Source organism: Equus asinus, chromosome 5, assembly GCF_041296235.1.
Source record: "Equus asinus isolate D_3611 breed Donkey chromosome 5, EquAss-T2T_v2, whole genome shotgun sequence".
NCBI lineage: Eukaryota > Metazoa > Chordata > Mammalia > Perissodactyla > Equidae > Equus > Equus asinus.
The window spans coordinates 105,250,939-105,276,809 of record NC_091794.1 but is presented as its reverse complement, the minus strand read 5'-3'; the positions used below and the strand labels follow the sequence as shown (position 1 = coordinate 105,276,809).

Genomic DNA, 25,871 nt, shown 5'->3' with positions numbered 1-25,871 from the left:
GCTATTAAAGTTATCTATTTCTTCTTGCATGACCTTTGGTAGTTTGAGTCTTTCATGAAATTTGTCCATTGTCAAATTTGTTGGTATAAAGTGATTCATAATATTCCCTTACTATCTTTTTAATATTTGTAGAAACTGTAGTGATGTCACCTCTTTCATGTGTGTATTCTCTTTTTCATGATCAGGCTGGCTAAAGGTTTATCAACTTTATTGATTTCCTCAAAGAACTAGCTTTTGAGCTCATTGATTTTTCTCTATTGTTTTTCTGTTTTCTATTTCATTGATTTCTGCTCTGATCTTTATTATTTCCTTTCTTCTGCTTACTCTACGTGTGATTGTCTCTTGTGCTACTTCCTAGAAGTAGAAGCTGAGGTCCTTGATTTGCAGCCTTTCTTCTTTTCTAATATAGGCGTTTATTGCTATAAAATTCCCTTTAAGTACTGTTACAGCACATCCCACACAAATTTTTATATGTTGTGTTTTCATTTTCATTCAATTCAAATTACTTTCTGTTTTCCCTTTTGATCTCTTTTTGACCCATATGTTATTTAATTTCCAAATATTTGGGATATCATTTTGTGGCTGATTTTTTATTTAATTCCGTTGTAGTCAGAGAACATCTTTTATATGACTTAAGTCCTTTTAAATGTATTGAGTCTTGTTTTATGGTCCAGAATATGGTATGTCTTGCTAAATGTTCCCTGTGCACTTGAAAAGAATGTGTATTCTACTGTTGTTGGGTGGGGCGTTCTGTAAATATCAGTTTGGTCAAGTTGGTTGATTGTGTTTTTCAAGTCTTCTTTATCCTTACTGATTTTCTGTCTGATTGTTCTAGCAATTGGTGAGAAAGGAATTTTGAAATGTCCAGTTATAATTGTGGACCTATTTCTTTTTTCATTTCTATCAGTTTTTGCTTCATATATATATGTATTTTTTAAAGATTTTATTTTTTTCCCTTTTCTCCCCAAAGCCCCCAGGTACATAGTTGTATATTCTTAGTTGTGGGTCCTTCTAGTTGTGGCATGTGGGATGCCACCTCAGCGTGGCTTGATGAGTGGTACCATGTCCGTGCCCAGGGTTCAAACCGATGAAACACTGGGCTGCCAGCAGCAGAGCACGCGAACTTAACCACTCGGCCACAGGGCCGGCCCCTGCTTCATGTATTTTAAAGCTCTATTATAGGTACAAAAACATTTAGGATTGTTGTATACTCTTGATGAATTGACCCCTGTATCATTTTGAAATTCTCTTCTTTATTCCTAGTAATATTCTTTGCTCTGAAATTTACTTCATTTCTTATTAGTATAAGCACTCCAACTTGCTTTTATTCATGTTAACATGGTATATCTTTTTCTATCCTTTTGCTTTTAATCTATTTGTGTCTATATTTAAAATGAATTTCTTGTAGGCAACTGGCTCTTGATTTTTTTTTTTTGTCCTGTCTAACTGTCTTTGCTTTTTAATTGGCGTAATTAGGCCATTTACATTAATGCAATTATTAATACGGCTAGATTTAAGTCTATCTTATTTTTTTCTATTTGTCCCATATATCCTTTGTTCCCCTTTTCCTCTCTTTTGCCTTCATTTGGACTAATTGAGTATTTTTTATTATTCCATTTTCTTTCCTTTGTTAGTTTTTTTTAGCTATAACTCTTTATTTATTTTAGTGGTGGCTTTAGGGTTTGTGGTATACTTTAAATTATCACAGTGTACCCTCAGATGATGTTATATGTCTTCATGTGTAGTATACGGTCCTTACACTGGTACGCTACCATTTCTTTCCTCCTGGTCTTTATGCTATTGTTGTCATACATTTTATTTTTATATAATGTTACAAATCCCACACTATGTTATTATTATTATTGTTTAAATGGCCATTTATATTTTAAAGAGATTTAAATAAGTAATAAGAACACTTTACATGTTTATTCATGTTGTTACCATTTCCAGTGCTTTTTGTTCCTTCAGGTAGATCCATATTTCCATCTAGCATCATTTTCTTTCTGCTTGAAGGACTTCCTTTAACATTCTTCTAGCGCAGGTGTACTGGAGATTAATTCTTTCAGATTTTTCATATTTCAGAAAGTCTTCATTCTGCCTTTGTTTCTGAAATATGTTTTTTTCCAGGTTGACTTTTTTCCGGTGGGTAAAGCACGATGCTCCATTGGCTTCTCACGTGCATTGTTTCCAGCAAGAAGTCTGCTGTCGCTCTTACCTTTGTTCTTTTGTGCGTCTGCACCTTTTTCCTCAGGCTGCTTTTAAGATTTTCTCATGGTCACTGTTTTTGAGCAGTTTGGTTATGATGGGTATTGTGTAGTTTCATTTGTGGTTTTTGTGCTTGGAGTTTGTTGCTCAAGCTTCTTGGATCAGTGGGTTTACAGCTTTCATCAAGTTTGGAAACTTTTCAGCCTCCTTTGAGGGGTCCAGTGATCCATATGTTAGGCTGTGCGGAGGCCTGGGAACTCTCAAGGTAGTAAATCGGGGCAACTGCAGGGCCCATTTTATTTCTCATCTCTCAAGGATCATCAGCCTTTGTTGTCTTATGTCCAGAGTCTTGTTTCACATATTTTCTCATTTTTCTGTTCGTTTCACCGGCAGGGTAGGTCTAGAGTTGGTCTTGTTCCTCCGTCTTGGCCGGAAGCAGCTGTCACTCCTGTGTGTATTTCAAAACTCAACTTGACCAGCCTGATTATGTTTTTGTTGTTAAGCAACTTGTTTAAGTTGTTTTAAACTTGTGTTAAATGCTCACTGAGTAGCAGTGTAAAACTGAATATGTGGAAGCTAGTTTGAATTTAGAATTTTGCTGTGAATAACTGAGAATTGAGAGATAACATAGAATTTGACTGTAATGTATTATTGTCTGTATAGAGCAGTGTCTCAACCTCGGCCGTATGGTTGAATCACCTGGGAGACTTTTAAGCACTGATGATTCAGCTCCACTCCTGGAAAATCTGATTTATTTTGTCCAGAGCACAGCCTGGACAGCAGGATTCTTGGAAGCCCCAGGTGATTTTAGTGTACAGCCACGGTAAAGAGCGAGGGGTGAGGTGGGTAGCTCCTGGTCCTTCAAGTGTTAACCGCCATCTCTGATCCACTTCCATCTTTCCTCTCTGTGTGTCCTCCTTTCCCCCAGCAAAGTGCAGGTTCTCTATGGGGGGACAGACCTCTTTGATTATGAGGTGCGCAGAACCTTCAACAACGACATGCTCCTGGCCTTCATTAGCAGCAGCTGCATCGCTGCCCTTGTCTACATTCTCACCTCCTGCTCAGGTAGGGCTGCCCTGAACACCTGGCATGGAGCCAGCCACTCCTTTCCACCCAGTGTGCTCCTGTCTGGCCAAAGCCTTCCTTCTCAGGAATGCTAGGAATAATCCAGGTTGGGCCATACCTAAGGGCCCCCACTCCCAGGACCTCACATAGTTTAACCTTTTGCCCTTTGACCGTCTTTTTCATGTTGAAAACCTTGTTTGGGGGAGTCTAGACTATTGGAACCTCCTCATGGATTATTCTGTGGCCTCTTTTACAGTTGTCCCCCACTTCCCTCTTCTACTGCCACCTTTGCATGTCCCCTTGCACCTTCTTGCTGCATATACAGTAGGTATCTCTATTGCCCAAGTGAATGGGAGATTGGTAATACCTTCCAAAATGGAAAAGACATTCATTCATCTATGTAACAGATATTAATTGGGCACCAACTATGTGCTGGTTGCTCTAAGGTGCCAGGGAACCAGTGATGAACATCACAGACCCACTTCCTACACCCATGGAACCTCTAGTCTACTGGGGTGACACGTTAAATATATAAAAATTCCCTACTAGCACCTGACGTGAGTTCCGCAAAGATGAGGCCCATGAACAACCTGACTGACTCAGAGATGGCCCCATCTTCCACCTGGGTTCCTGCCCAGCCCCTTCTCTGGGGGTGGAGAGATGTGCTGAGCACAGACAGAGTGGTGAAGGGCACCCTGCTTCGGGGTGGTGGGGGTGAGGCAGGACCCAGCTGGGGTCAGGTTCCACTGGGTCCCCCTACTCTATCCCCTATGCCTCTTGCCCTGCCCAGTGTTCCTGTCCTTCTTCGGAATCGCCAGCATCGGCCTCAGCTGCCTGGTGGCACTCTTCCTGTACCACGTGGTCTTTGGTATCCAGTACTTGGGCATCCTCAACGGAGTGGCCGCCTTCGTGATAGTGGGCATTGGTGAGTTGCCTCCATTGCTGGGGCGATGGGCTTCCCACTGGGAACTCTGTCCCAAAAAGGCGCCTTCTCCCAGGACGCAAAGCCTGGCTTCCATGGAGGCTCCACGAAGTCCCTGTCAGGCCTCGGAGCCTTGAGGCTAGACTGAGCGGTGGGCCAATCCTGAGCATATGGTGGGTGGAGCCCCCACGAGGTGGAAGGAACAGGCAGGTGTGCTGAGTAGAAGTCAAAAATGGTGGGAAAAGTCTAGGAAATGTGGGAAGGAGGCTAAGATGTGGAAGAAGGGGCCTCGTTCTGGGGATGGGGTGGGGCCCGGGAGCATGAGGGTGGGGCTTGGATTCTTGGTGGGTGGGGCCAGAGTCAGAGGGGTCTTTCCAAACTCCAAGCTGAGAAGCCGGACGCCCCTGGAGCCTGAGCTCTCAGAGGGCCTCTCAGGGTTGGTCTAGGCCCAGGTCGGGTCTGATCGTGGACACAGCAGAGTGATCCTGAGCCTGCTCCTGCTGGCCCGGGACTCCCTCCCGCAGGTGTGGACGACGTCTTTGTCTTCATCAACACCTACCGCCAGGCCACCCACCTGGAAGACCCACAGCTGCGGATGATCCACACCATCCAGACGGCAGGCAAGGCCACCTTCTTCACCTCCCTGACCACGGCCGCCGCCTACGCAGCCAACGTCTTCTCCCAGGTGGGAGCCCGCCCTCTGCCCCGCCCTGGCCTCCCTGTTCCTCCTGTGCATACCTGGCCCTGGTCTCTGCTCTTCCCACCTCCCCTTCTCGGGTAGCTACACAGCTTTTGCCTCAAGGCACTCGCCATGTCCCTAGAGTCCCTTTTTTTTTTTTTTTTTACTAATCTCCATTGCCAGAACTTAACAAATGGGAAAATTATAATAATACAAATCGTATTTATTATTGATGCTCATTAATAGTAATCCAAGCTCTCCCCTGAAGGGCATTTGGCAGTTTCCAAAGCTCTTTCACATTTAGTCCTCATGACGTACTTATGACTTAGGTATAATTACCATCCCTATTTTCCTGATACAGAAACTGAGGCCCAGAGAGGTAAAGTGACTTGCCCAAGGCCACACAGCTGGGAAGTGGTGAGCCTGACCAAGTCTCCGCTGGTCCAGAGTTCTTTCCACCTGCTGCGTGGTCATCCCTCGCACTGATTTTCCTCCCGCTGGCTTCAGGCTCCGTCAGGCCTCCGAGTTGGGCTCCAGAGAAGGATCTGAGTTTGGTCAGGTCCTTGGTGCTGACAGAAGCTGAAGCAGTGAGCCCGCCAATGTCTGGGAGAGACTTTATAACCTGGGCTGAATCCCGTTTAGAAACCACTAGATGCTGTGGGGTTTTCCAGGCCTTCCTAGAGAACCACATCCAGAAAACAGGCAGAGCTGGGTTCAAATCCCACCTCTGCTGTTTACTGGCTGTGTGACCTTAGACAGGTTGTTTAACCTCTCTGAGCCTCACTTTCCTTATGAGTGGATTATTCAGGGACTGAAATGAGATGACTGTGAAAGTATTTTGCAAACAGTGGAGGCTCGTCTGCCTGGTTGTTAGTTTCCTTCTGACGTAATGCCACATCCCTGTGCAGGTCCCGCCCAGGACACTTCTGGAACACAGCTCCCAGGCCCCAGGCTCCCTGTGCCCACCGTGTGGCAGCACTCTCTCCCTTCCCCTCGCTCACACATATCCTGGTCTGACGGCATGTCTTCCTCTGACCCCTAGTCATTCACGTAATGACAGTTACCCAGCCCTTGCTCAGTGCCAGGCACTGTTCCGGGCAGCAAGCTGCAGTGTAGACAAGAACCTCCGCTGCAGAGGTGGGACTCTTCCCTCCTCCACTGCATCAGCCTTTGGCTTCTGATGTCCCCCTGGGCCAGTGTCTGCCCTCTCTGCAGCCTGGGCCTCCTTGTCCTGCTGCATGCTGGGAGTGCTCTGGGGTCCTAAGTGCCTTTGGCTGCAGAGACCTCAGGCCCCCTGGGCTCCAGGCCTGACCCCACATCACCCCTACTCTCTGTCACCAGATCCCGGCCGTCCACGACTTTGGCCTCTTCATGTCTCTCATTGTGTCCTGCTGCTGGCTGGCCGTGCTCTTCACCATGCCCGCTGCCCTGGGCATCTGGAGCCTTTACATGGCGCCACTGGAGAGCGCCTGCCAGACCAGGTGAGCCGGGTGGAGGTGGAGGGGCCGTGTCCTCCTCTCACTGAGTGTCCGTCCCAGGCCCCCACGGCCCCTCAGCACATCACCTTCCCCTCCGAAAGCTCTGTGGTTCTGTCTTGAGCAACTTCCGTATGCCCTGTATGTCCGTATGTCCTGTGTGGGGCCCTCCTGGGGACCAAGGAAAGGAGAAGAGGATCCTGTCCGGCAGTTCCCATTTGTGATCTCCTGCTACTTACCAGGAGGTGGGCCGCGTGCTTCTGTACGAGGTCCTATCACTTCCCCCCCCCGCCCCCGACCTCCGCAAGGACCCTGGGAGCTGGGTTCTCTGATTTTGCCCATTTTACAGATGAGGAAACACAGGCTTAGGGAGGCTGGGTAGCTTTCATCTGACTCCCGATCTCACGCTCTTAGCTGCCGTGTTAAGTGTCCTCAGGGTTCTTGTCTTGGTGGAGAAACAATATTTACAGTCAGTGAGCCATGTGCAGAGTTGAACGGATCAGTCCAGAGTTGCTACTGGAGGTCAAGGGGTTGGGGTCTTGTGGGCCGGGTAGTCGGGGAAGGTGAGGAGAGGGGAAGGGCCAGTGGCATCAGGCCTGGGCGGCTGCCTGGGGCTGGGAGCACTGAGGGATGATGGAGGGTGCCTGGGCTTGGGCCAGGGTGCACAAAGGCAGGGATGTCAGGGGTCCCCTCTCCCCAGGTAATGGCTGCTGTCACCGTTCGTCTCCCCAGGGGAAGAGTGGCCCTGAGGGCCCTGGGGGAGATGGCACTGGAAAGAAATGAGGCAGCAGGCTCCTGGAAGCCTGTGATGGGGGTCCTGTGGACATCAACACAGTGTGATCGCTGAGTTCCTGTGGCAGCTGGGGCCTCGCCCCGCCCTCCCTGGACACCCAGGAGCCTCGGGGGTCACTGCTCTCCCCCTTTCTCCGTAGCTGCCACCAGAAGTGTGGCCACAAGAACTCGCTGCACTTCCCTGGGGACGTGTTTGCAGCTCCCGAGCGGGCTGGGGGCAGCCCTGCACAGGGCCCCATGCCCTACCTGGACGATGACATCCCCTTGCTGAATGTAGAGGAGGAGCCAGGTGAGAGCTGGCACAGGCCTGCCCTGCTGACCCGGGAAGACCCAGGGGCTGCCCCTGCCGGGGGAGGGGACCCTTGACAAGCTGAGGTCTGAGGACAGGCTGGTCTTGAGGGCCAGTGGGGATGCCCATCAAGCATTCGGGCTTCCCTGGAGAGGGCGGAGACCAGGATGGACTTTGACCCAGTCTGGGCCAGGCCTCTGATGGGCCTCTGCTCTACCCTGGCAGTGTCGCTGGAGCTGGGAGACGTGTCCCTGGTGTCTGTGCCCCCCGAGGGCCTGCAACCAGCCCCTGACAGGGGCAGCCGGGGTCAGCTCATTGCTCAGCTGCAGGAGCTGCTGCACCACTGGGTCCTGTGGTCAGCCATCAAGAGCCGCTGGGTGATTGTGGGTAAGTGGGCTCTCCACCCTCCTTCCCCCCTGTCTTGCAGCTTCTCCCCAGTGCCTGAGCCGTGGGGGACAGATGCCCCCAAAAGGACATGAAGGCTTTGGGAGCCCACCGGCCTCCTGCAAATGAACGGGAGGTCAGAGACAGGGTTGGCGTCCCTCCCTCTCTCCGAGCCTCACCTCCTCCCTGTGAGTGAAGCTGGCCCCGCTGTAGCCGTTGCTCCTTGCGCACCTGCGATGTCACAGGCATCGTGCCGGGCGGTCGGACGGCGTGCTTTATGCTCGGGCTCTGCAGTTAGACCAGCTTGGCTGCATTGGAATCCTCATTCTACCCCATCCTAGCTGTGTGAGCTTGGCTGTGTCAGTCGGAGCCTCGGTTTCCTATCCTATAACTGAGGATTAGAATAGGGTTGATCTAATAAGGCAGTAGAAGGAATGCCATAGTGCATGGCACGCAGTCAGTGGTCACTAAACCTGAAGTGCTGTTATCCTCCTCGTCGTCGACAGTGTTGAGGGTTGCATGCACTCAAGTGGATATGCTAGCTCTTTATAAACTGTTAAGTGCTCTAAGATGGTACTGGTTCTTGTCCAGGAGTATGAGCTCATAGCTTATGGTCTCACCCCCAAGCGACACACATAATAGCCAACCCCTGTCCCTGGAGGACTGAGGCCAGCAAGCTTCACCCACAGGTCAGGCCTCTGCCCACTCCCTCGGGATGCTCCTCTCCCATAAAGGGAGCAACTCTTTCCCAGGGCTCTGGAGGCCCCGACTGTGAATGTGCCGCCTGGGCCCCAGCCCCGCCTGGTGTGGCGTCCTTTCCTCGCAGGGCTCTTTGTCTCCATCCTCATCCTGTCCCTGGTGTTCGCCAGCCGACTCCGCCCCGCCAGCCGCGCCCCCGTGCTCTTCCGGCCCGATACCAACATCCAGGTGCTGCTGGACCTCAAGTACAACCTGAGCGCTGAGGGCATCTCCTGCATCACCTGTTCAGGTGAGGGTTTCCAGCCAGGGGTCCCCGTGGGCCCTGCTCTCTGTGAAGTCCAGGTCTCAAAACTGTTGGCCCGAGAGGTGCGACATCCAGGCCCCCCATCACTGCGTGACCTCAGCACATCACTCACTTCTCTGCCTCAGAGCTCCCTCGTTTCTTTAAACAACTACTGGGTGCCATCGATGCTGGTGCAGGGGAGACCACAGTAGGCAGGACAGGCTTCCCAACCTCAGGGAGTTCACTCCACTGCTAGGGGCCATTGTTGTAGTAGATCTGAGCTGAGATGGAGGAAGAACAGGGTACCCAGGGAACGCAGCATCATGGAAGGCTTCCTGGAGGAGGTACTGTCTAAGCAGAGACTCGAAGAATGGGAAGGAGTTAACCAGGCTGTGGGGGGGAGAAGAAAAGGGAAGGGGTTAGCCAGGCTGGCGGGGGGAGAAGGGAAGGACTCTAGGCAGAGGGAAGCATCAGAGGTGGGCAAGACCAAGGCCAGGTTTGAGAGAGACAGGTGCAGGAGCTAAGGCTAGCGAGGTGGGCTGGGCCAGGGCCTGGTGGGCTAAGGTGAGGAGTCTGTGGAATGGTTGGGTGGGGGATGACAGAGTGGGTATGGGGGATGAGTGAGGAGGGGAGAGAAAGATATCTCCTTGCCTTGGAGGTAGTCTGGTCCAGGCCCTCATTTTACAGAGGGGAGCCTGAGGCTGGGGTTGGGACGTGGGAAGTCGGCCTAAGGTCATACAGCTTTGCCAGGGCAGTTAGAAACCAAATGAGAAGATGCTTCGGTGAGTGCTCCCAGCTCCCAGGAGAAGATCCGCTGACTGCTGTAATTGCCTTCATTTAATTAGGGCGGTGTTTGGGTTAACCTGGCCTTCCCCCGGTAATGGCATTGGCCGGATGCACCGAATGCATGATAATCGACCACAGCTCAGAGAGGTGCCTGAAGACACCCTCCTAGATTGGAGCCAGCCCCACCACAGCCCCAGTCACGGCCCAGCTCCCCTCCCCACCTGCCTGGGCATACGAATTACACTCCATTATCACTGCTGCTACAGGCCTCCTGCCATCTCTCAGAGCCTGGAGGCAAAAAGCCACATCAGCTCCCATTTCACAGATGGACAAACCCCAGGACAAACCCCTAAGTTCCTGGGATTCTCTGGAGAAGGGCCAGGACCCTGGCCAGAGGCCAGCCCTAGCTCTTGCATCTCAGCTCTGAACTGCCTCTTACAGGGACCCCTGCATGTTGTAGCAAAAAGAGCTTCGGCTTTAGGGGCAGACAAGATGGGATCTTGATGGGGCTCCGCCTCTCACTTCCTCTCCAGGTCACCCAGCCTCCCTGAACCTCCGCTCTCTCCTCTGTCAAAAGGGGTTAATAAGAATGACTTCTAGGATTATCGTGAGAATTAAGTTTTTGAAGGTGTAAAATTTCTCGTTAATCCACAGTGCTTGGCACAAAGCAGGAATGTCTCCCATCATCTCAGCTAGTTGATAACATTCCATGTGTGATGCTCCTGTTTAGTGAGCGTTGATCACGCGCCAGACACATGATTGCTCAGTGCATGAGATACAGCATCCCCTTTGGTCCCTTGGCCACCCCCTGTGGAGTATGGTGTCATCCTATGTGACCCACAAGGAGAGTGAGGCTCAGCGAAGATGAGTAGGGAAAGCTGCAGAGTGTCTTTCTCTGGCTGGCAGATGCCTTTTGCCTTAAGTTTCCTGTAAATTCATTATTTGATGTTTTTTTTTAGTTCTATCTAGCTTCTTTCAGACCCCTGACACCCCCTCACTTCCCCAAGCTGAGGACTCCGGGGCCCCTGTCACTGGGGTTGTCGCCCATCCCAGCCTCTGCTCTCCCTTGGCTGGGCCCAGCCAGGGAGGCCCTGTTGTCCCTGACACGGCTGGGGTGGTAGGTCTGTTCCAGGAGAAGCCCCACAGCCTGCAGAACAACATCCGGACGTCCCTGGAGAAGAAGAAGCGGGGCTCAGGGGTCTCCTGGGCCAGCCGGCCTGAGGCCACCCCACAGGGTCAGTGGCAAGTATGGTCTGTCTGGGGTGAGGGTGTCGGGAGAGCCTGCCTGGTGCCAGGGTGTTTTACCCTGTGGGGAAAGCAGATTAAATTCCTTCTTTGGTTCTCCTGCGAGAACAAGAGCCTGTGTTCCTGGGTCACTGTGGAATGGTTGGGTGGGGGGTGAACTCAGGGTGTATTCAGGTCCCTCACCCACCATCCCACCAGCTCTCCCTGGGCAGAACAGTGGGATCCCTTCCTGCCACCACCCCAGCCTGGCCTGTGGTGCGCCATGAACCTGCCCCGTGCACCAAATCCATCCTGAATATCTGGGGGAGAGCAGGGGCGTCCTGAGCACTGAAGGCAGGTTTATCTCTGCTGGGCTCTCCATCAGAGGTGGGATGCTGTTCTGTATGTCCTTGTCGCCCCCTCTGTGCCCACCATTGTCATTACCAGCACCAGCCCCACTGTTGATACTGTGCTCTCCATCGTTGGCTCAGCTCCCCCAAGGTCAGGGCTCAGCTCCTCAGTCAACAGAGCAGAGGGTGGGCTGTTCCAAGTCAGGAGAAGCCAGTCAAGGTGACCGTCCACCCCTCCATCCTCGTTTGTCCCCTAGACTCACCAGGCACCGTGTACATCTCCAAGGTGAAGAATAAAGGCCACTCGGCCGTCTACAGGTTCTCCCTCAACGCCAGCCTGCCGGCCCCTTGGCAGATCGTGTCCCCCGGGGACGGGGAGGTGCCCTCCTTCCAGGTGAGCCTGGGCTGTTGTGAAGTGAGCTGCCACCGCCAGGGGAGGGGCCCTCAATGCCGCACTGGTGGGCACTGGCCACGGAAGGAGGGGGAGGCTGGGCCTGAGGATGGAGCTGCTGTAGACAGAGGAGGACCCCGTCCTGCCGTCAGCCAGGTCTGCGGCAGGGACCTGCACAGTGTGAGGGCTGGGCTTCCCAGTCAGCCAGACCTGGGTTCGAGTCCTGGCTCTGCCATTTATAATCTGAGTATCTTTGGGCAGATTAGTTAATCTCTCTGAGCCTCAGTTTCCTCATCTATGAAATGGAGACGTGAAAAGTACCAGCCGGGGTGGTGGGAGGTACAGGCGGGGAGGCCTGTGGGTAGGACATAACATCTGGGATGTAGAAAGTGCTCAGTAAATGGCAGCCATTAGTTACATTGTTGTTCTTGGCAGCTCCCCCAGCACCCCAGAAGAGAGCCTCCGAGGGCCAACCCAGGCCTCCAGTTTTCCCCTCACAGGAATCGTTTATGTTTCTTTAACGTGTTACACCCTCCAGGGTGACAGTTACACGAATCAACTCGTTTGTTCAGAATTTGTATTTCCATTTGAAGGATGAAGTGTCTGAGGCATTTCCTGAGGCTGAGCCTCTGCGCTGCTGTTCCCACTGCCTAGGAAGCTTTCCTTCCAGCTTAATGCAAGGCTGACACCCCATTCAGTTCTCAGAGTAGATGCCGTCTCCTCGTAGAGCCCTGTGCTGGCTGCCTGCTCCGTGCCCTCCTCCCTTGCCCCTTTATCCTGCGTCTTATCATCCCCATCATTTAATTCGTTGCCCTTAGAGTCTGAGGCCGTCGTAACTGGCAGCTCCATGAGGACGGGGACCAAGCCCGTCTGCTCACGGCTGATCCTCCGAGGCCCCCTCAGGGCCGGGCATGGAACAGATGCTCAGTGGGAGGAAGGACTGAGGCTGAGAGAGGGCGGGGAGGACTTGTTCCATCTTCAGACTCGAACCCAGGCCTCCTGAGCCTCCGCCCAGGGCTCTGTTCCCCACTCTGGAGCTGGGTCAGGGCGGGTCCACCTAGGAGGGAGGGGCCGGAGCCTGAGGCCGCCCAGGCCTAGGCAGCCTCCGGAGCCACGTGTCTTGTCTCTGTCGACCCACTGCTTAGGTGTATAGAGCGCCTTTTGGTAACTTCACCCGGAAGCTGACCGCTTGTATGTCTACAGTAGGGCTGCTCCAGGCGGCGAGCCCCTCCCGCAAGTGGATGGTGACGACCCTGGCCTGCGATGCTAAGCGGGGCTGGAAGTTTGACTTCAGCTTCTACGTGGCCGCCAAGGAGCAGCAGCACACCCGGTAACCGCCTTCCAGCCCCGCCCGCCGGCCGTTTGCCCCGCCCCCACGCTCTCACACAGGAGATGCCAGCAGGCCCCTTTAAGATACCCCTGTCCATTCCTACACATCTGTTCAGGTATTTCTCTGCCCGGGACAGGGCGTGGGGGAACACTGCAAAGATGACAGGCCACGATCTGCTCCCATAGCTGCCGCTCTCCCTCTTGATGGCTCTGCAAGAGACACAGTGGTCATCTCGCTGTTCCTCAGCATGCCAAGCAGTTCCCACCTCAGGGCCTTTGCATCTGCCATTCCCTCTGCCTCGAATGCTCTTCCCCAGCTCCTTGTGTGGTTGACTTCTTCTCAAGATTCGGGTCTCTACCGAAACGTCCCATCCTGGGAGAGGCTGTCCCTGACCAGAACTCCCTCCCCGGATAAAGCACGCGCGCCTGGTCTCTCTCGGTATATCATGCTGCTGCTGTCTTTCTGGCCCCATCCCCTCCGGGAATCGTACTGAGCTGCTGGCTTAGCACCTGCCTCCGCCGGGAGCACACAGGCATCCTGCAGTGGGCACTCTGACTGTTCCACGCTGTACCCCAGCCCCCAGCACTGTGTCTGGCACAAAGCAGATGCTCAGGCAACACGTGCTGAGTGAATGAATTAGTCCACTCTGAGCTTCTTCTCCAAGGCACTAGCCACACTCCCGATAGAGATCATTAATTCCGAAAATGTTTGTTTAACATCCCCCTTCCTTAGACTGTAAGTTAACAGGAGACAGACTGTGTCTGTGGTATTTACCTACTGTATATTCAAGCCCCGCCTAGCGCCTGGCATGGAATAAGTGCCCCAGAAACCTTAACGGGTGACTGCATTCTGTGCCTTGGGGGGTCTGCAGGCCAGCTGGGTTGTCTTTCCAAGGTTTTATCCCGCGTGGTCTGCACAGGACCCTACACTCATTTATCCAGTGAGGCCACGTTAGCTGAGGGTCTGCTCTTTCATCCGTTCATTCATTTAACAAACACTGGACCCCGACTGTGTGCCGGCACCCTGCTAGTGCTGGGGATGCGGTGGGAAACAAGACAGATGTGGCTCCTGCCCTCGGGCTGACAAGCGGAGACAGCAGCTAACAAGTCAACCGCAGCGTCATTACAAATGACGTTACGTGCTCTGGAAGACAGCCGGGCTGCCAGATTCTGGAGCACGGCAGTGTGGGGCCCTGCACTGGTGACATGTGGGGCTGTGGTCTGACAGGGCCTGACCTCAGGGCGTTGAGCACCCACGTGAAGCCGAACTCCACCTGAGGCAGAGGGGCGTAGCGTGGAGGCTGGGAGGTGACCAAGACGGTCTCGCTGGGCCCTTCCAGCCTGGTGCATCAGGGCTGGGCTTGCTCTGTACATACATAACAGCAGCCAAGGCCAGGCTGCCTGGATGAGCTTAGAACATTCTAGAAAGAAACTTGAGCTACATCAGGTCCAGTGGTGAACAAGCTGATCACAGAATCTTTTCTTCAAACAGAATCTTGAGGCTCAGTAACTGTTCACATTGGGTGGGGCAGGGGGCTTCTGAGCAGGGACCCCCAAGGCCGGCCTTGAGGCTCTTCTGTGAACTCTTTCGCCTCCTGGAGGGCAGTTTGGGAACTGTGGGTCTCCTCCACGCCTCCTGCCACAGGCCGAGAGACAGGCCTGGAGGGGAAGGGCTTGAGCGGGCACGTATGGTGGGCCTCGGCAGGGGCAGGGCTAAAACCAGCCTCCAAACCCAGCCCCCAACATGAGACCCAGGCCCTTTGCTTGGGGAGCTGGGGTCCCTGCCCTGCACTCTCCCAGCCCCTGCACGTGGCTGCGCTTTCCTCACCTCCCTGACTCCTCCTGACCTTCCTGGCCTCAGTCCCGGTCCCCCTTGCCTCCACAGGAAACTGTACTTTGCCCAGTCTCACAAGCCCCCCTTCCACGGGCGCGTGTGTGTGGCACCCCCCGGCTGCCTACTCAGCTCCAGCCCTGACGGGCCGACCAAAGGCTTCTTCTACGTGCCCAGTGAGAAAGGTACATGCGCGGAGGCTGCGGTGGGGCCGCGGGAGTCTGGGCCTCGCCTTCCCCTACAGATGTGACTCCCTCTGCAGTGCCCAGGTCCCGCCTGTCGGCCACCTTGGGCTTCAACCCCTGCGTGAACACAGGCTGCGGGAAGCCAGCAGTGCGGCCACTGGTGGATACAGGGGCCATGGTCTTTGTGGTCTTTGGCATTATTGGCATCAACCGCACACGGCAAATGGACAACCATGTCATCAGAGACCCGGTACGTGTGCCCACTGTGGGCAGATGCCAGAGGGACCGGAGCAAGTACCAGCCTGGGGGCCACCAGCCCAGCTCATACACATCCTCTTGGCTCCTTGACGGTTCACCCAGCCCAGACAGGACCCCATGGGCCACTGGGGCAGCGTTTCTTGCCAGGACTGGGCAAGGTTGAGTTCTTAGCATCACCCAGGACTCTAGGTACATTTTGGGGCCTTAGCTGGCTGGCCTCACCATTACGGGCTGGAACAGGGATGAAGGAAGTGCAGGTGTGTAACACTCCCCTGCCCCCTTCCTTCTGCAGGAGGCTCTTCCCTGTGCCCACAGCCCTTGCTTTGTCCTCAGCCGTGGTGTCCCCGGCCCTGTGGGATCTGCCTCCCTTATACACGTCTGCACCCTGTGCTGGGCTCTCGGGCATTTGAAGGGAGAGGGACTGACTGAGCTGGGGCTAGGGGTGTGCCTGGCACATGATGGGTGCTGAGCATGTGGTAGGAAGGACCTTGGACGTAGGAGCGGGCATAACCCCTGCGTTGAGAAGTCAGTCCAGCTGGGAGTATGGGACTTCAGACACGAAGTAATTCAGGAGCAGGTGGAGTGGGAGGAGATCCATCTGTTCAGTCCAGACCACGAGTCCCCAGGTGTTCAGAGGGGTGGGGAGGCTGGGAGGAGACAGGCGGATGCTGGAGGACAGGTAGGATTTGGCTGTGCAGAGGGAGAGGAGGAAGAAGGAGCCCCGGGGAGAGCGTCGTGAGTAAAAACGAGGAGGTGAGACCCTGGGGCCTGTGCAGGCGGGCAGCGATGGGAGCAGAGGGTGCTGGTGGGCCAGGGCAGAGTGGGCGGGTGGGGACCGCGAGCCGCCAGGCAGAGGACACCAATGTGATGGTGACGATGGCAGGATGGTAGCGGGAGCTGCGGAGGTTCCTCCCCAGGGGCGGGACCCAGGACTGGGTTCCCGACTCACTGAGTGGCCATGCCGGCTCGTGTCTCCTTGGGAAAGGGCAGCGTCATCTATGACAGCAGCTTTGACCTTTTCAAAGAAGTTGGGCACCTGTGCCGCCTCTGCAAGGCCATCGCGGGGAACTCAGAGCTGGTGAAGCCGGGCGGGGCCCAGTGCCTGCCCTCAGGTGTGTAGGGGATCTAGCTCCTGAGGGAGGACGGACTGGGGAGGCCAGGGTCCACGGGTGGGTGGCCCCGTGGATGCTCGCACCTGTCAAGTGGATGTATCTGCAGACATGCCTCTACACTTGAGTGTGTCCACACCGGGGGTGTGTGAATCTTCCAGATGAGAGTAGGCTTGTGCGTGAATGTGAGCTGGCACAGAGGTGCACGTGGGGGGGGAATTGTGCGGTGTGTGTGGGCGCACCTGCAGGAGTGGCTTTTCCAAATTGGGAGCGGGGTAGGCTGGGGCTGGCCCACAGATAACCTGGTGAGGTCATGCAGGGTTCTCCCTGAGTGGCACAAGATGCCGTTATCCACCCAGATGGCAAATGAGTGTTGTGGGCTTCCAAGTGACATTGCCAATGGTTGCAGACACTTTTTAAACCTGGGAGGTGGGGGAAGGGTGCATGCCCCTCCCACACTCACACTCAGGTGGGTGACACCTGTGCTCAGGTGGGATGAGGTAGGGAGGGGTGCTCTTCCCAGGTCCCCACCCCGACCCACCGCTCTCCCCTCTCCCTGCAGGCTACAGCATCTCCTCCTTCCTGCAGATGTTGCACCCTGAATGCAAGGAACTGCCCGAGCCCAACCTGCTCCCGGGGCAGCTGTCACACGGGGCAGTGGGTGTCAAGGAGGGCCGCGTGCAGTGGATCTCCATGGCCTTCGAGTCGGTGAGCCCCTGGCGGCCCCACTGGGCACAGTGCAGAGTGCTTGTCTCACGTGTGTCACTTCTGATCCCCAGCCCCTGGCCCAGATCAGAGGGGTTGCTCTTCAGAGGGGCATCCTGAGGCCCAGAGAGGGGTGATTGCTTGCCCCTTGTCACAGGGCTCGTCAGTGTCAGCATCACTGCTAAACCAGGCCATCCGACTGCAGAGCTGGGCCCTTCCCACCACACAGGCTCCAGCCAGCTCCCACCACCCTCCCTCCCCACCAGCCCGTCAGTGTCAATTTGCAGCTTCTGGGCAGGAGGGCTGGGGCTGGTGAAAGACCAGGGCACTCCTCTCTGCCACTGTGGGGGCCATGTGCTGGGCCACAGACCCCTGTGCTGGGCCTCCCCCAGGAGAGCTTGGAATACAGGGGACTGGCCATCTACACACCTTGCTGCTTCCTCTGTCACCCCTGACACTCCCTGGGTTCTACCCAAGGAGACACAAGGGCACATGCACACACACGCACACACACACAAGTGCACTTAACCTGGGTACCTGCTGTCCTCGCAGCCCTGGCACGTCGCTCCGTGAGGCTTGCCAAGTCTGTCCCTGCTGCCTCGTGCTGAGACATGGGGTCCAGTCCTAGCTCTGATCCTGGTGTGTTCTGTGTCCTTGAGCAAGTCACTCATCCCCTTTAGGCTCAAGCTCCTCCTCCAAAGAATCGGGGTCCAGATTCCCACCCTCCCTCTGGCGGTCCTCAGTCATCCAGAAGCGGCAGTGAAATCATGTGAAGGTGTCAGGGAATGAGGATGAGAATGACAAGGTTACAGGTGGAAACCGAGTCTCCTCTGGTGCCCGGCCCTGCTGTCCTTCCCACCATCTGTGCCACTCACTGCACAAGCACCCAGGCCGCCAACCTCCAGTGAGAGCCCCAGAGGCCCTCCAAGCCCTCGTGAGCCCCAGGCTAATGCAGACACCAGTTCAAATCCCTGGGTAGTTATTTAAAAATTGTGGTAAAATATACATAAGAAAATTTACCATCTTAACCATCTTTAAGTGTCCAGTTCACTATATTAAGTATATTTACATTGTTTTGCCAACATCACCCCCATCCATGTCTCGAACTTTTCATGCAAAACTGAAACTCTGTACCCACTAAACGCTAACTCCCCAGTCCCCTCCCCGAGCCCCTGGCACCCACCATTCTGCTTTCCGTCTCTGCACATTTGACTGATTCAGGTACCTCCTGTAAGTGAAATCCCACAGTATTGCCTCTTTGTGTCTGGCTCATTTCACTTAGCGTAATGTCCTCCAGGTTAATCTGTGTTGTGGCACGTGTCCAAGTTTCCTTCCTTTTTAAGGCTGAAAGCCTTAAAGCCCTAGACAGTTTCTGAGAGGAGAGAATGTCTGCGCAGGCTCCTCCACATGACAGGACGTCACTTCCAAGCTGAACCCCGCCAACACTCAGACACATCCGTGTACACGGACACAGTTAACTGGCTTGTGCTCAGGGAGCGCAGAATTGGGCCAGTGAGATAACATTTGTGAAAGTTCCAGAGCAGAGTAAATGCCTGTCTCCTTCACCATGCCCTGAACAGCTCCTCAGAGCTGGGCGCTGTGAGCGAGGCAGGCCGCTCCCACCCTCCCGGACTCACAGTCCAGCCAGGAGACGGGCAGCTCGCCAGGCAGTGACAAGAGCTCTGATGGGCAAGGACTGAGGGCTTGCAGGCCCGAGTGGAAGCCTATCTTGGGGCATCAAGGAAGGCTTCCTGGAGGAGACACGACCTCAGCGAGCCTCAAGAATGAGTGGGAGCTGGCTGTGCAGGCAGAGGGAATAGCATGTGCAGAGGGTGGAACGTGAGAGTGTAGGGGGCTCTGGGAGCTGAAGGTGGCTCTGTTGGAAGGGGACAGGGACTTTGGTGGTGTTGGAACCCAAGAACCACATGTGCACCCAGAGACTGGCAGGAGGTAATCGTGGATTGGGTCATCTGTCACCCCCAACACACACACGCACACACGCACACAACATGCTCTGTTTGCAAGTGGCCGAGTGCTGGCTGCATTTGCCACGTCCACCTGGGAAGGGAGAGTGGGCCACAGCCACCGGCCCGTCTCACTGGCTCTTATCACCCGCAGACCACATACAAGGGCAAGTCCTCCTTCCAGACCTACTCGGACTACCTGCGCTGGGAGAGCTTCCTGCAGCAGCAGCTTCAGACCTTCCCCGAGGGCTCGGCCCTGCGCCGCGGCTTCCAGACCTGCGAGCACTGGAAGCAAATCTTCATGGAGATCATAGGCCAGTGGCAGCCCAGCCCCTGACCCCGGGGGTCCCGGCAGGGCGGGCAGTGGCGGTGGGGGAGACAGGGAGGTGACCCAGGGCAGTGAGGGCATGGCATGGCCTATCTGAGCCACACTTGTCCTTTTCTCAATGCTGGCCAAGAGCCCTGGAGAAACTGGGATGACCCAGTGGCCAGAACACTAGTCAGAGGCTGGAGTTCGGGTCCCCTCCTGTTCGGGGACATCTGGCCACATTCTCTGACATTGAATTTGGCCACCTAAAAAGTAAAAGTCATGAGCATAAGGCAGCTGTCTGTCGTTCGGAGCCCTTCTCGGGGCAGGCCCTGTGCTGAGGCCTGATCTGTGTTCTCCCTGTAAACTCCGAACGAGGCTTGTGGGGTAGGTACTGTTATTAACCCTTTTTATAGACGAAGAAATGGAGGCTCAGTGGTTTCACAGAGTGACAGCTAGCCGTGACTGTGCCCATCTGTGTAACCCCAGCAACCTTTGAACCGTGGGGTGCGGGGCTGTGGGTGCCCTGTCCGCACAGCGCGGCTGAGGGCCCTCCTCTCCCCTTGCAGGGGTGCAGAGCGCCCTGTATGGCCTGGCCCTCTCCCTGCTCATCTGCGTGGCTGCCGTGGCTGTGTTCACCACCCATGTGCTGCTCTTGCTGCCTGTGCTCCTGAGCATCTTGGGTACGTGGGCCGTGGGGCAGGGGCTGCAGGGGTCCCACAGCAGAGGTCTCTCAACCCTTCGCTGTCCCATCTCCTCGGGGAAGGCTTCCCGGCCTCCCCAACCCCCAACCCCAACAAAAAGACCCTCTGGTCACTGCTGTCTCTGCGACATTCGTAGGACTGTCCTCAAGTCTGCATGCTCCCCACGGAGAGCCAGATGTCGCCATGTAGTAGCTCTCAGCCCAGTGATATGTTGCTGCACCTGTCCCCTCTCTTGGGGCCCTCCCAGGTCTCTCTGCCCCTGTTGCTCCTTTTCCGTCCTGTCATCAGAGCTGGGGGCTCCACTCTAGACTTCAGCGTTCCCCATTCCCCAGGACTATGAGGGTAGGGCCGAGTCCGAGCTGCCTCCCGCTGTCTCCTGCCCCTGCAGGCATCGTCTGCCTGGTGGTGACCATCATGTACTGGAGTGGCTGGGAGATGGGCGCCGTGGAAGCCATCTCCCTGTCCATCCTCGTCGGCTCCTCTGTGGACTACTGCGTCCATCTGGTCGAGGGCTACCTGCTGGCTGGAGAGAACTTGCCCCCCCACCAGGCTGAGGTGAGCCCCCTGCCTCCCCTAACCATCCCCAGCGAATCTTCTCTTTCCTTGGTGCAGCTCCCCAAGGGCAGCTGGACACCCCAGTGCCCAGCCCCCAACCAGGGCATGTTCCAGGAGCTGAGGCTTCTGGGGCCGATCTCCACGCCCAGGGGACTCAAGTCTCTGCCCGAGCAGTGCTGTGGGCCCTGGGCGGGTCCACGACTCCAGCCTCTGTCTCCTGACGTGAGCCTGAGCGGCTAGACCAGGCCACGGCCAAGGGCCCATCCTGTTTCTTGGCTCCAAGTCTCCTTCTCCAGCCTGGGAGCACGGCTGGGCCCTTCTAGTCATGACCCCGAGGCCACCAATCCCCCCTCCGGCTCTCTGGCTTCATGAGGACATGCCCAAGTACTCAGTGCTGAAACCAGCCCTGGGTCTCGTGAAGTTTTTGTTTTTTCCTAGTTCGGAATTGTATTGGTGTGAAAACATTCATAAATATGTAAGTTAATTACACAGTTAGCTGCTTTTGGTCAAGAGAAAGAAATCAGTTCCAGTCAGGGCTTCCCATTTATGAGGACCTACTATGCGAATGATCAGCATCCTCGTCATCACAGCAACACTTAATGCACCCCCACTGTGCACTGTGCCTAGTGCAGGGGAATCATTTCACCTTCACACCAAGCCGTGGAGTAGCTGCTGTTATCATAGCCAGTTACCGAGGCAGAATCTGGGGCCTCCAGGGGCAGGGCTGGCCTTGGGCAGTGGTGTATGTGTCTACCCAGAGGCCAAGCCCCACCCCAAGCCCTGGGCAGGGAGGGATCGCAGCAGTGTCCAGGGCCCCAGCTTTCCCTCTCCCCCCCCGCACCCAGGACACCCACTCCCAGCGCCAGTGGCGGACGCTGGAGGCTGTGCGGCACGTGGGCGTGGCCATCGTCTCCAGCGCCCTCACCACTGTCATCGCCACGGTGCCCCTCTTCTTCTGCATCATCGCCCCATTTGCCAAGTTTGGCAAGATCGTCGCACTCAACACGGGCATCTCCATCCTCTACACGCTCACGGTCAGCACGGCCCTGCTCGGCATCATGGCGCCCGGCTCCTTCACCCGGACCAGGACTTCCTTCCTCAAAGCCCTGGCCGCCGTGCTCCTAGCAGGGGCCCTGGGGCTGGGCGCCTGCCTTGTGCTCCTCCAGAGTGGCTATAAGATCCCCCTGCCCAACGGGACCTCCCTATAGCCCTGGCACTGGGTCTTGACTTCTCACCTTTGGTCCAGTGGGTGGGGATGAGGCTCTTGTTCTCTGACCCCAGAGACACTCTGTTTCCCAGCTCGGCTCCAACTATTTGTGTTCCCAGGCCTGGGCTGGAAGGTGCCCGGCGGCCCAGGATGGGAACTGGTGCCCACTTGTGTGGCCCACACTGCCGTCATCACAGCGCTGAGCCAGAGCTGGGTGGTGAAGCCAGCCGCCACCCCAGCCTCCGGGCTGCTAGCAGTCGCCCTGGGCTCCCCCCGACAGTGGAAGAGACCATCCCTCCTCCCGTGCCCGGTCCCCCCGCCCCCCGGGCTCAGGTTAATTTTGCAGGGGGCCTCCCTCACACTCCCTCAGTGCTCACAACAACTTTCCGATGTGGGTGTCAGAGCCCCCAGTCTACAGATGTGAAACTGAGGCACCAAGAGGCAAAGTGACCCGTGGCTGGGTCGGCGGCAGAGCCGGAGGGACCTCCTGAGCCCCGTGCCTTCCTCCGGGACTTTGCAGGAAGAGCACAGTGGGTTCGCGGACGGGGGCTTTGCACCCCCTGCCCCCTCCTCTCCTCCCTTTCAGCTTTGCAGCGGCCAGTGCTCGGTGGTCCTGTGGTCCTCCCCAGGCCTTTTGTTCCTGGCCAGAGAGGATGGAGGGACGAGCCTGGGGTTCTGCATGTCCTACTCCCGGCCCCAGCCTCAAGGGGCTCCTCCTCCCTGGGGGCTGTGGGGCCCCAGCACGGCCTTCCTCACAGCTCTCAACCCCCATCTCCCCTACTCGACTCCAGGGATGGAATCATTTTGTGGGGGGAGGCTGTGTGGGGGGAGAACTGGCCGTGCCTGCCGCCTGCTCGCAGCAGATGGTTCCTGTTAAAGTGAAATGAAACTGCAGACCGCCGCTATTAACACATGCATTTTAAGCCTCGCTGACTCCATCATATTCTTAAAATTGAAATAACTAAGTGTTCGGGTGCTGCCCAGCCATAACGTGGGACGAGGGGTGGCCCTGGGGCTGGGCCTGGAAGGAGGTGGAGGTGAGGTGGAGGGTGCTGGACCTCCTAGAGACCAGGGTGAGGGAGTGCTCTGCGGCCCAGGGGGGAGTTGGGGGCCTCTGGGTCACACTGTGGGAGTGGGGCTCATCTGGTTGCCCGGTTGGGACATTTTTGAGTGCTTTCGGAGAGCCCGGCTTTGTGCTGGGCACTGACCTTCCTTGGGTCAGGCATGGCCCCCTGAGCCTTAGGCGACTGGACACAGACTGAGCCCTGAGGGTGGGAAAGATGTCATCAAAGGTGGTCTCCAGGCCAGCTCACCTGGTCATCTGTAAATATGAACTGGGGGGCTAGGCATGCAAGACAGATGTGCAACACCATGTCCCCTGCCTAGAGCATGCCTGGCACCAAGCAGAAACTCAGTATTTGTTGAAGAACCATCAGACTTTTGGACCCACCATCTGTGGTGAAGACAGACACCAAACAAGCAGTTAGTGGTGCTGGTTGACACGTAGCACTAACCATGCCAGACGCTCCTTGCTGGGCTCGTATTAGTCTGCCAGGGCAGCCATGCCAACGTGCCACCTGCGGGGGGGCTTATAACAACAGAAGGTTATTCTCTCACAGTTCTGGAGGCTGAAGTCCAAAGCCAAGGTGTTGGCAGGAAGGTTCCCTCTGGAGGTTCTGAGGGAGAGTCTGTCCCATGCCCCTCTCCTGGCTTCTGCTGGTTGCCAGCAGCCCTTCGTGTTCCTTGGCTTGTAGACACATCGCTCCGATCTCCACCTCTGTTTTCATGAGCCTGTCTTGTCTTTGTGAGGCTCACGTCATCTTCCCTTTATGAGGACAGCAGCCATACTGGACTAGAGCCCCCCTTCCTGACCTCATCCTGACTTGACCATCTGCAAAGACTCTACTTCTAGAGAAGCCCATCGCAGGTACCAGGGTTAGGATTTGAGCACATGTTTTGCGGGGGTAGGTACACAAGTCAACCCATAACAGGGCTCGACATGCATCAGCTCTTTTGTTCACCTCAAGGAGCAAGTACTTTCATTCCTGTTTTACACATGGGGAAACCGAGGCTCCGAGAGACTGACTCGCCCACATCACGCAGCCAGTGATGGTAGAACCAGGCTTTTGACCCCAGCCAGCCTGCCCCAGGGCGTGTGCTCAACTATTAAGGTGTACAGCCTCTCCTAGAATTTTAACACAAAGGGTGATGACAGTTACAGGGAAGCTCAAGGTTGGTGGTCAAGAAGCCTGTTCTTAGAGACTCTGGAATGGAAACCCGTGAATTTGTACAATACTTCATACTTCAGCATTTCCCCATCAGTCTTACATGAAACCTGAGCCCTCAGAGGCTCAGCAAAGAGCACTGTGGTTGGGGGGCAGGGTCAGGAACACACAGCCCTAAAGGGGCTGATGAGGGATCCAGGCCAGTCAACCCAGGGCTCCGGCCATTGTGCAAGGTCGTACCTCTTCCAATGACCACAGCTGCCAGAGGAATGGGGCAAACTTACGGGAGGAGGCCAGGTGGGAAGGGGTGAGACAGAGGAGGGGTTGGCAAGCTAAGACACCCCAGAAAGTTCTCAGAAAAAGGACTGCCATCTCTAAGTCCTTGTCCTGAGACCTTCCCAATAGCCTAGTTTTAAAGTGGAGGCGGAGTCATTTGCGTATCATTTGCATGCAGTCCAAATAATCTCCATTTGTAAGGAAACCCTCACTTAGCCCATTTCTTTGCTTTTAAGAAATAGCTTCTCTTCCTTCCCCTTGGCCTCTATCTTTTCAGAGTGTTGCAGGGGTGATGGGCAGGCAAATCAGGGGTGGAGGAGGTCAGGCCCTGGTGTCACTGTCGCTCCCCTCCCCCCGGGTGACTAGGGCTCCCTCGCATCAATACAACTCTTTCTTGAGCCTCATAACTCTCCTGCAAGCTGAGTTCCCATCTTACAGATGAACACACTGGGGCCCAGAGAGGGGGAGGTGAATGCCCCCAGCACACCACAAGGCAGCTTCTCCTGGCCCAGGGTCCCTGCCCCACTCTGCCTCCCTGCCAGCCTCACCCTTTATGGATGGCATTTTCAACTTCAGATCTTCCTCTCATTAAAACTGACCTGCCCTGGTCCCTAAGGCCCTGCGTGGTGACTGCTCTGCTCAGCTCCTGGCCAGTAATGCTCTCCCTCCCAGGGGCAGAGGCCAGGGCAAGGCTAGGAGCAGGATGTGGGTGACTGGGAGCTCCAGGGAACTTGGGCCACCCACCTGGCTGCCTGCTTGCCTACAGATAAATCCCCCTTCATCTTGTTTGTGAATATTGGTGCCACAGGGTCCCAGAGGCACTAACTCCCATGGAAAGAATCTTGACCTTCCTTTGTCGCTGTTGCAGAGCTCATGTTCTTAATGAGCTTTTGCTGAGCATTAATGAGATGCTCTTCAGTAGCTCTGGCACAGCGGTTAGCCTAGGATCTGTGAGGCTGTGCAGGCCTTTTGCAGGCCAAGAAGGGGCAGAGGGCGTGAGAGGAGCCCAGGGTAGGGGGACCCCCCCCATCACCTGCAAAGATTCTTTAAGCCCCTGCTTCTCTCTCTCCTTCCCTTGGAGGCCAGGAGGTATAAAAGAGAGCCAACGTTTTTGGAGTACTGTGTCCCAGGACTGCCCATACATTCTCGGGAATCCTCACAGCATTCCTCAGAAGGGATGATTTTGTCCTGTTTCACTGCTAAGGAAACTGAAGCCCAGAGACATGAAGTAACTGCCCTAAGGTCACACAGCTTGTGAATGATAGAGCAGGATTTACACTCAGGGCTGATGATGGAGAGTGTTTGCTCTCTCCCCTGTGGCCTCTCAGGATTCCGCCAGGTTTGACTCATAGAAGCAGCCAGCCAGCTAGGCAGGCAAGGTTCTCCCCACAGCAGAAGTCACTCACCCACCCACATGCTACTCTGAGTGGAAGGAGCCCAGGCTTGGAGTCAAGAGTCCAGCGTCTGAGTCTTAGCCCCAACCCTGCTTGGGGGCCTTGAGCATGCCACTGAACATTGATTTAATCCTCTGGAAAATGGGACAGGGGAGAAAATGATGTCCAGAGCTCTGATTCCTTCCACTGCTGAGCTGCCAGGATCTGAGTCTCCTAAAATCAAGCTGCCCTCAGTGCCCACCATCATTGCCATCCTTCTTCTGTGAGTCTCTCTTGTT

General features: G+C 55.3%; 1 protein-coding gene across 3 annotated transcripts in view; it reads left to right on the top strand.

The window, feature by feature from the left end:
* DISP3 (dispatched RND transporter family member 3) overlaps positions 1–22,664 on the top strand; it is a 73,448-nt gene extending 50,784 nt beyond the window's left edge. For all 3 annotated transcript variants that reach the window (XM_070511088.1, XM_070511087.1, XM_070511089.1), the window contains exons 4-21: positions 3,134–3,270; positions 4,061–4,195; positions 4,717–4,877; positions 6,213–6,352; positions 7,279–7,427; positions 7,653–7,814; positions 8,638–8,799; positions 10,701–10,814; positions 11,411–11,547; positions 12,690–12,874; positions 14,759–14,889; positions 14,967–15,139; positions 16,133–16,259; positions 16,819–16,964; positions 19,080–19,239; positions 19,802–19,915; positions 20,325–20,491; positions 21,337–22,664. In XM_070511088.1, coding sequence (XP_070367189.1) covers positions 3,134–3,270; positions 4,061–4,195; positions 4,717–4,877; positions 6,213–6,352; positions 7,279–7,427; positions 7,653–7,814; positions 8,638–8,799; positions 10,701–10,814; positions 11,411–11,547; positions 12,690–12,874; positions 14,759–14,889; positions 14,967–15,139; positions 16,133–16,259; positions 16,819–16,964; positions 19,080–19,239; positions 19,802–19,915; positions 20,325–20,491; positions 21,337–21,699 — 2,863 coding nt within the window. In that variant the 3' untranslated portion in view covers positions 21,700–22,664. The remainder of the gene's footprint in view (positions 1–3,133; positions 3,271–4,060; positions 4,196–4,716; positions 4,878–6,212; positions 6,353–7,278; positions 7,428–7,652; positions 7,815–8,637; positions 8,800–10,700; positions 10,815–11,410; positions 11,548–12,689; positions 12,875–14,758; positions 14,890–14,966; positions 15,140–16,132; positions 16,260–16,818; positions 16,965–19,079; positions 19,240–19,801; positions 19,916–20,324; positions 20,492–21,336) is intronic.
* The last annotated feature ends 3,207 nt before the right edge of the window (positions 22,665–25,871 follow it).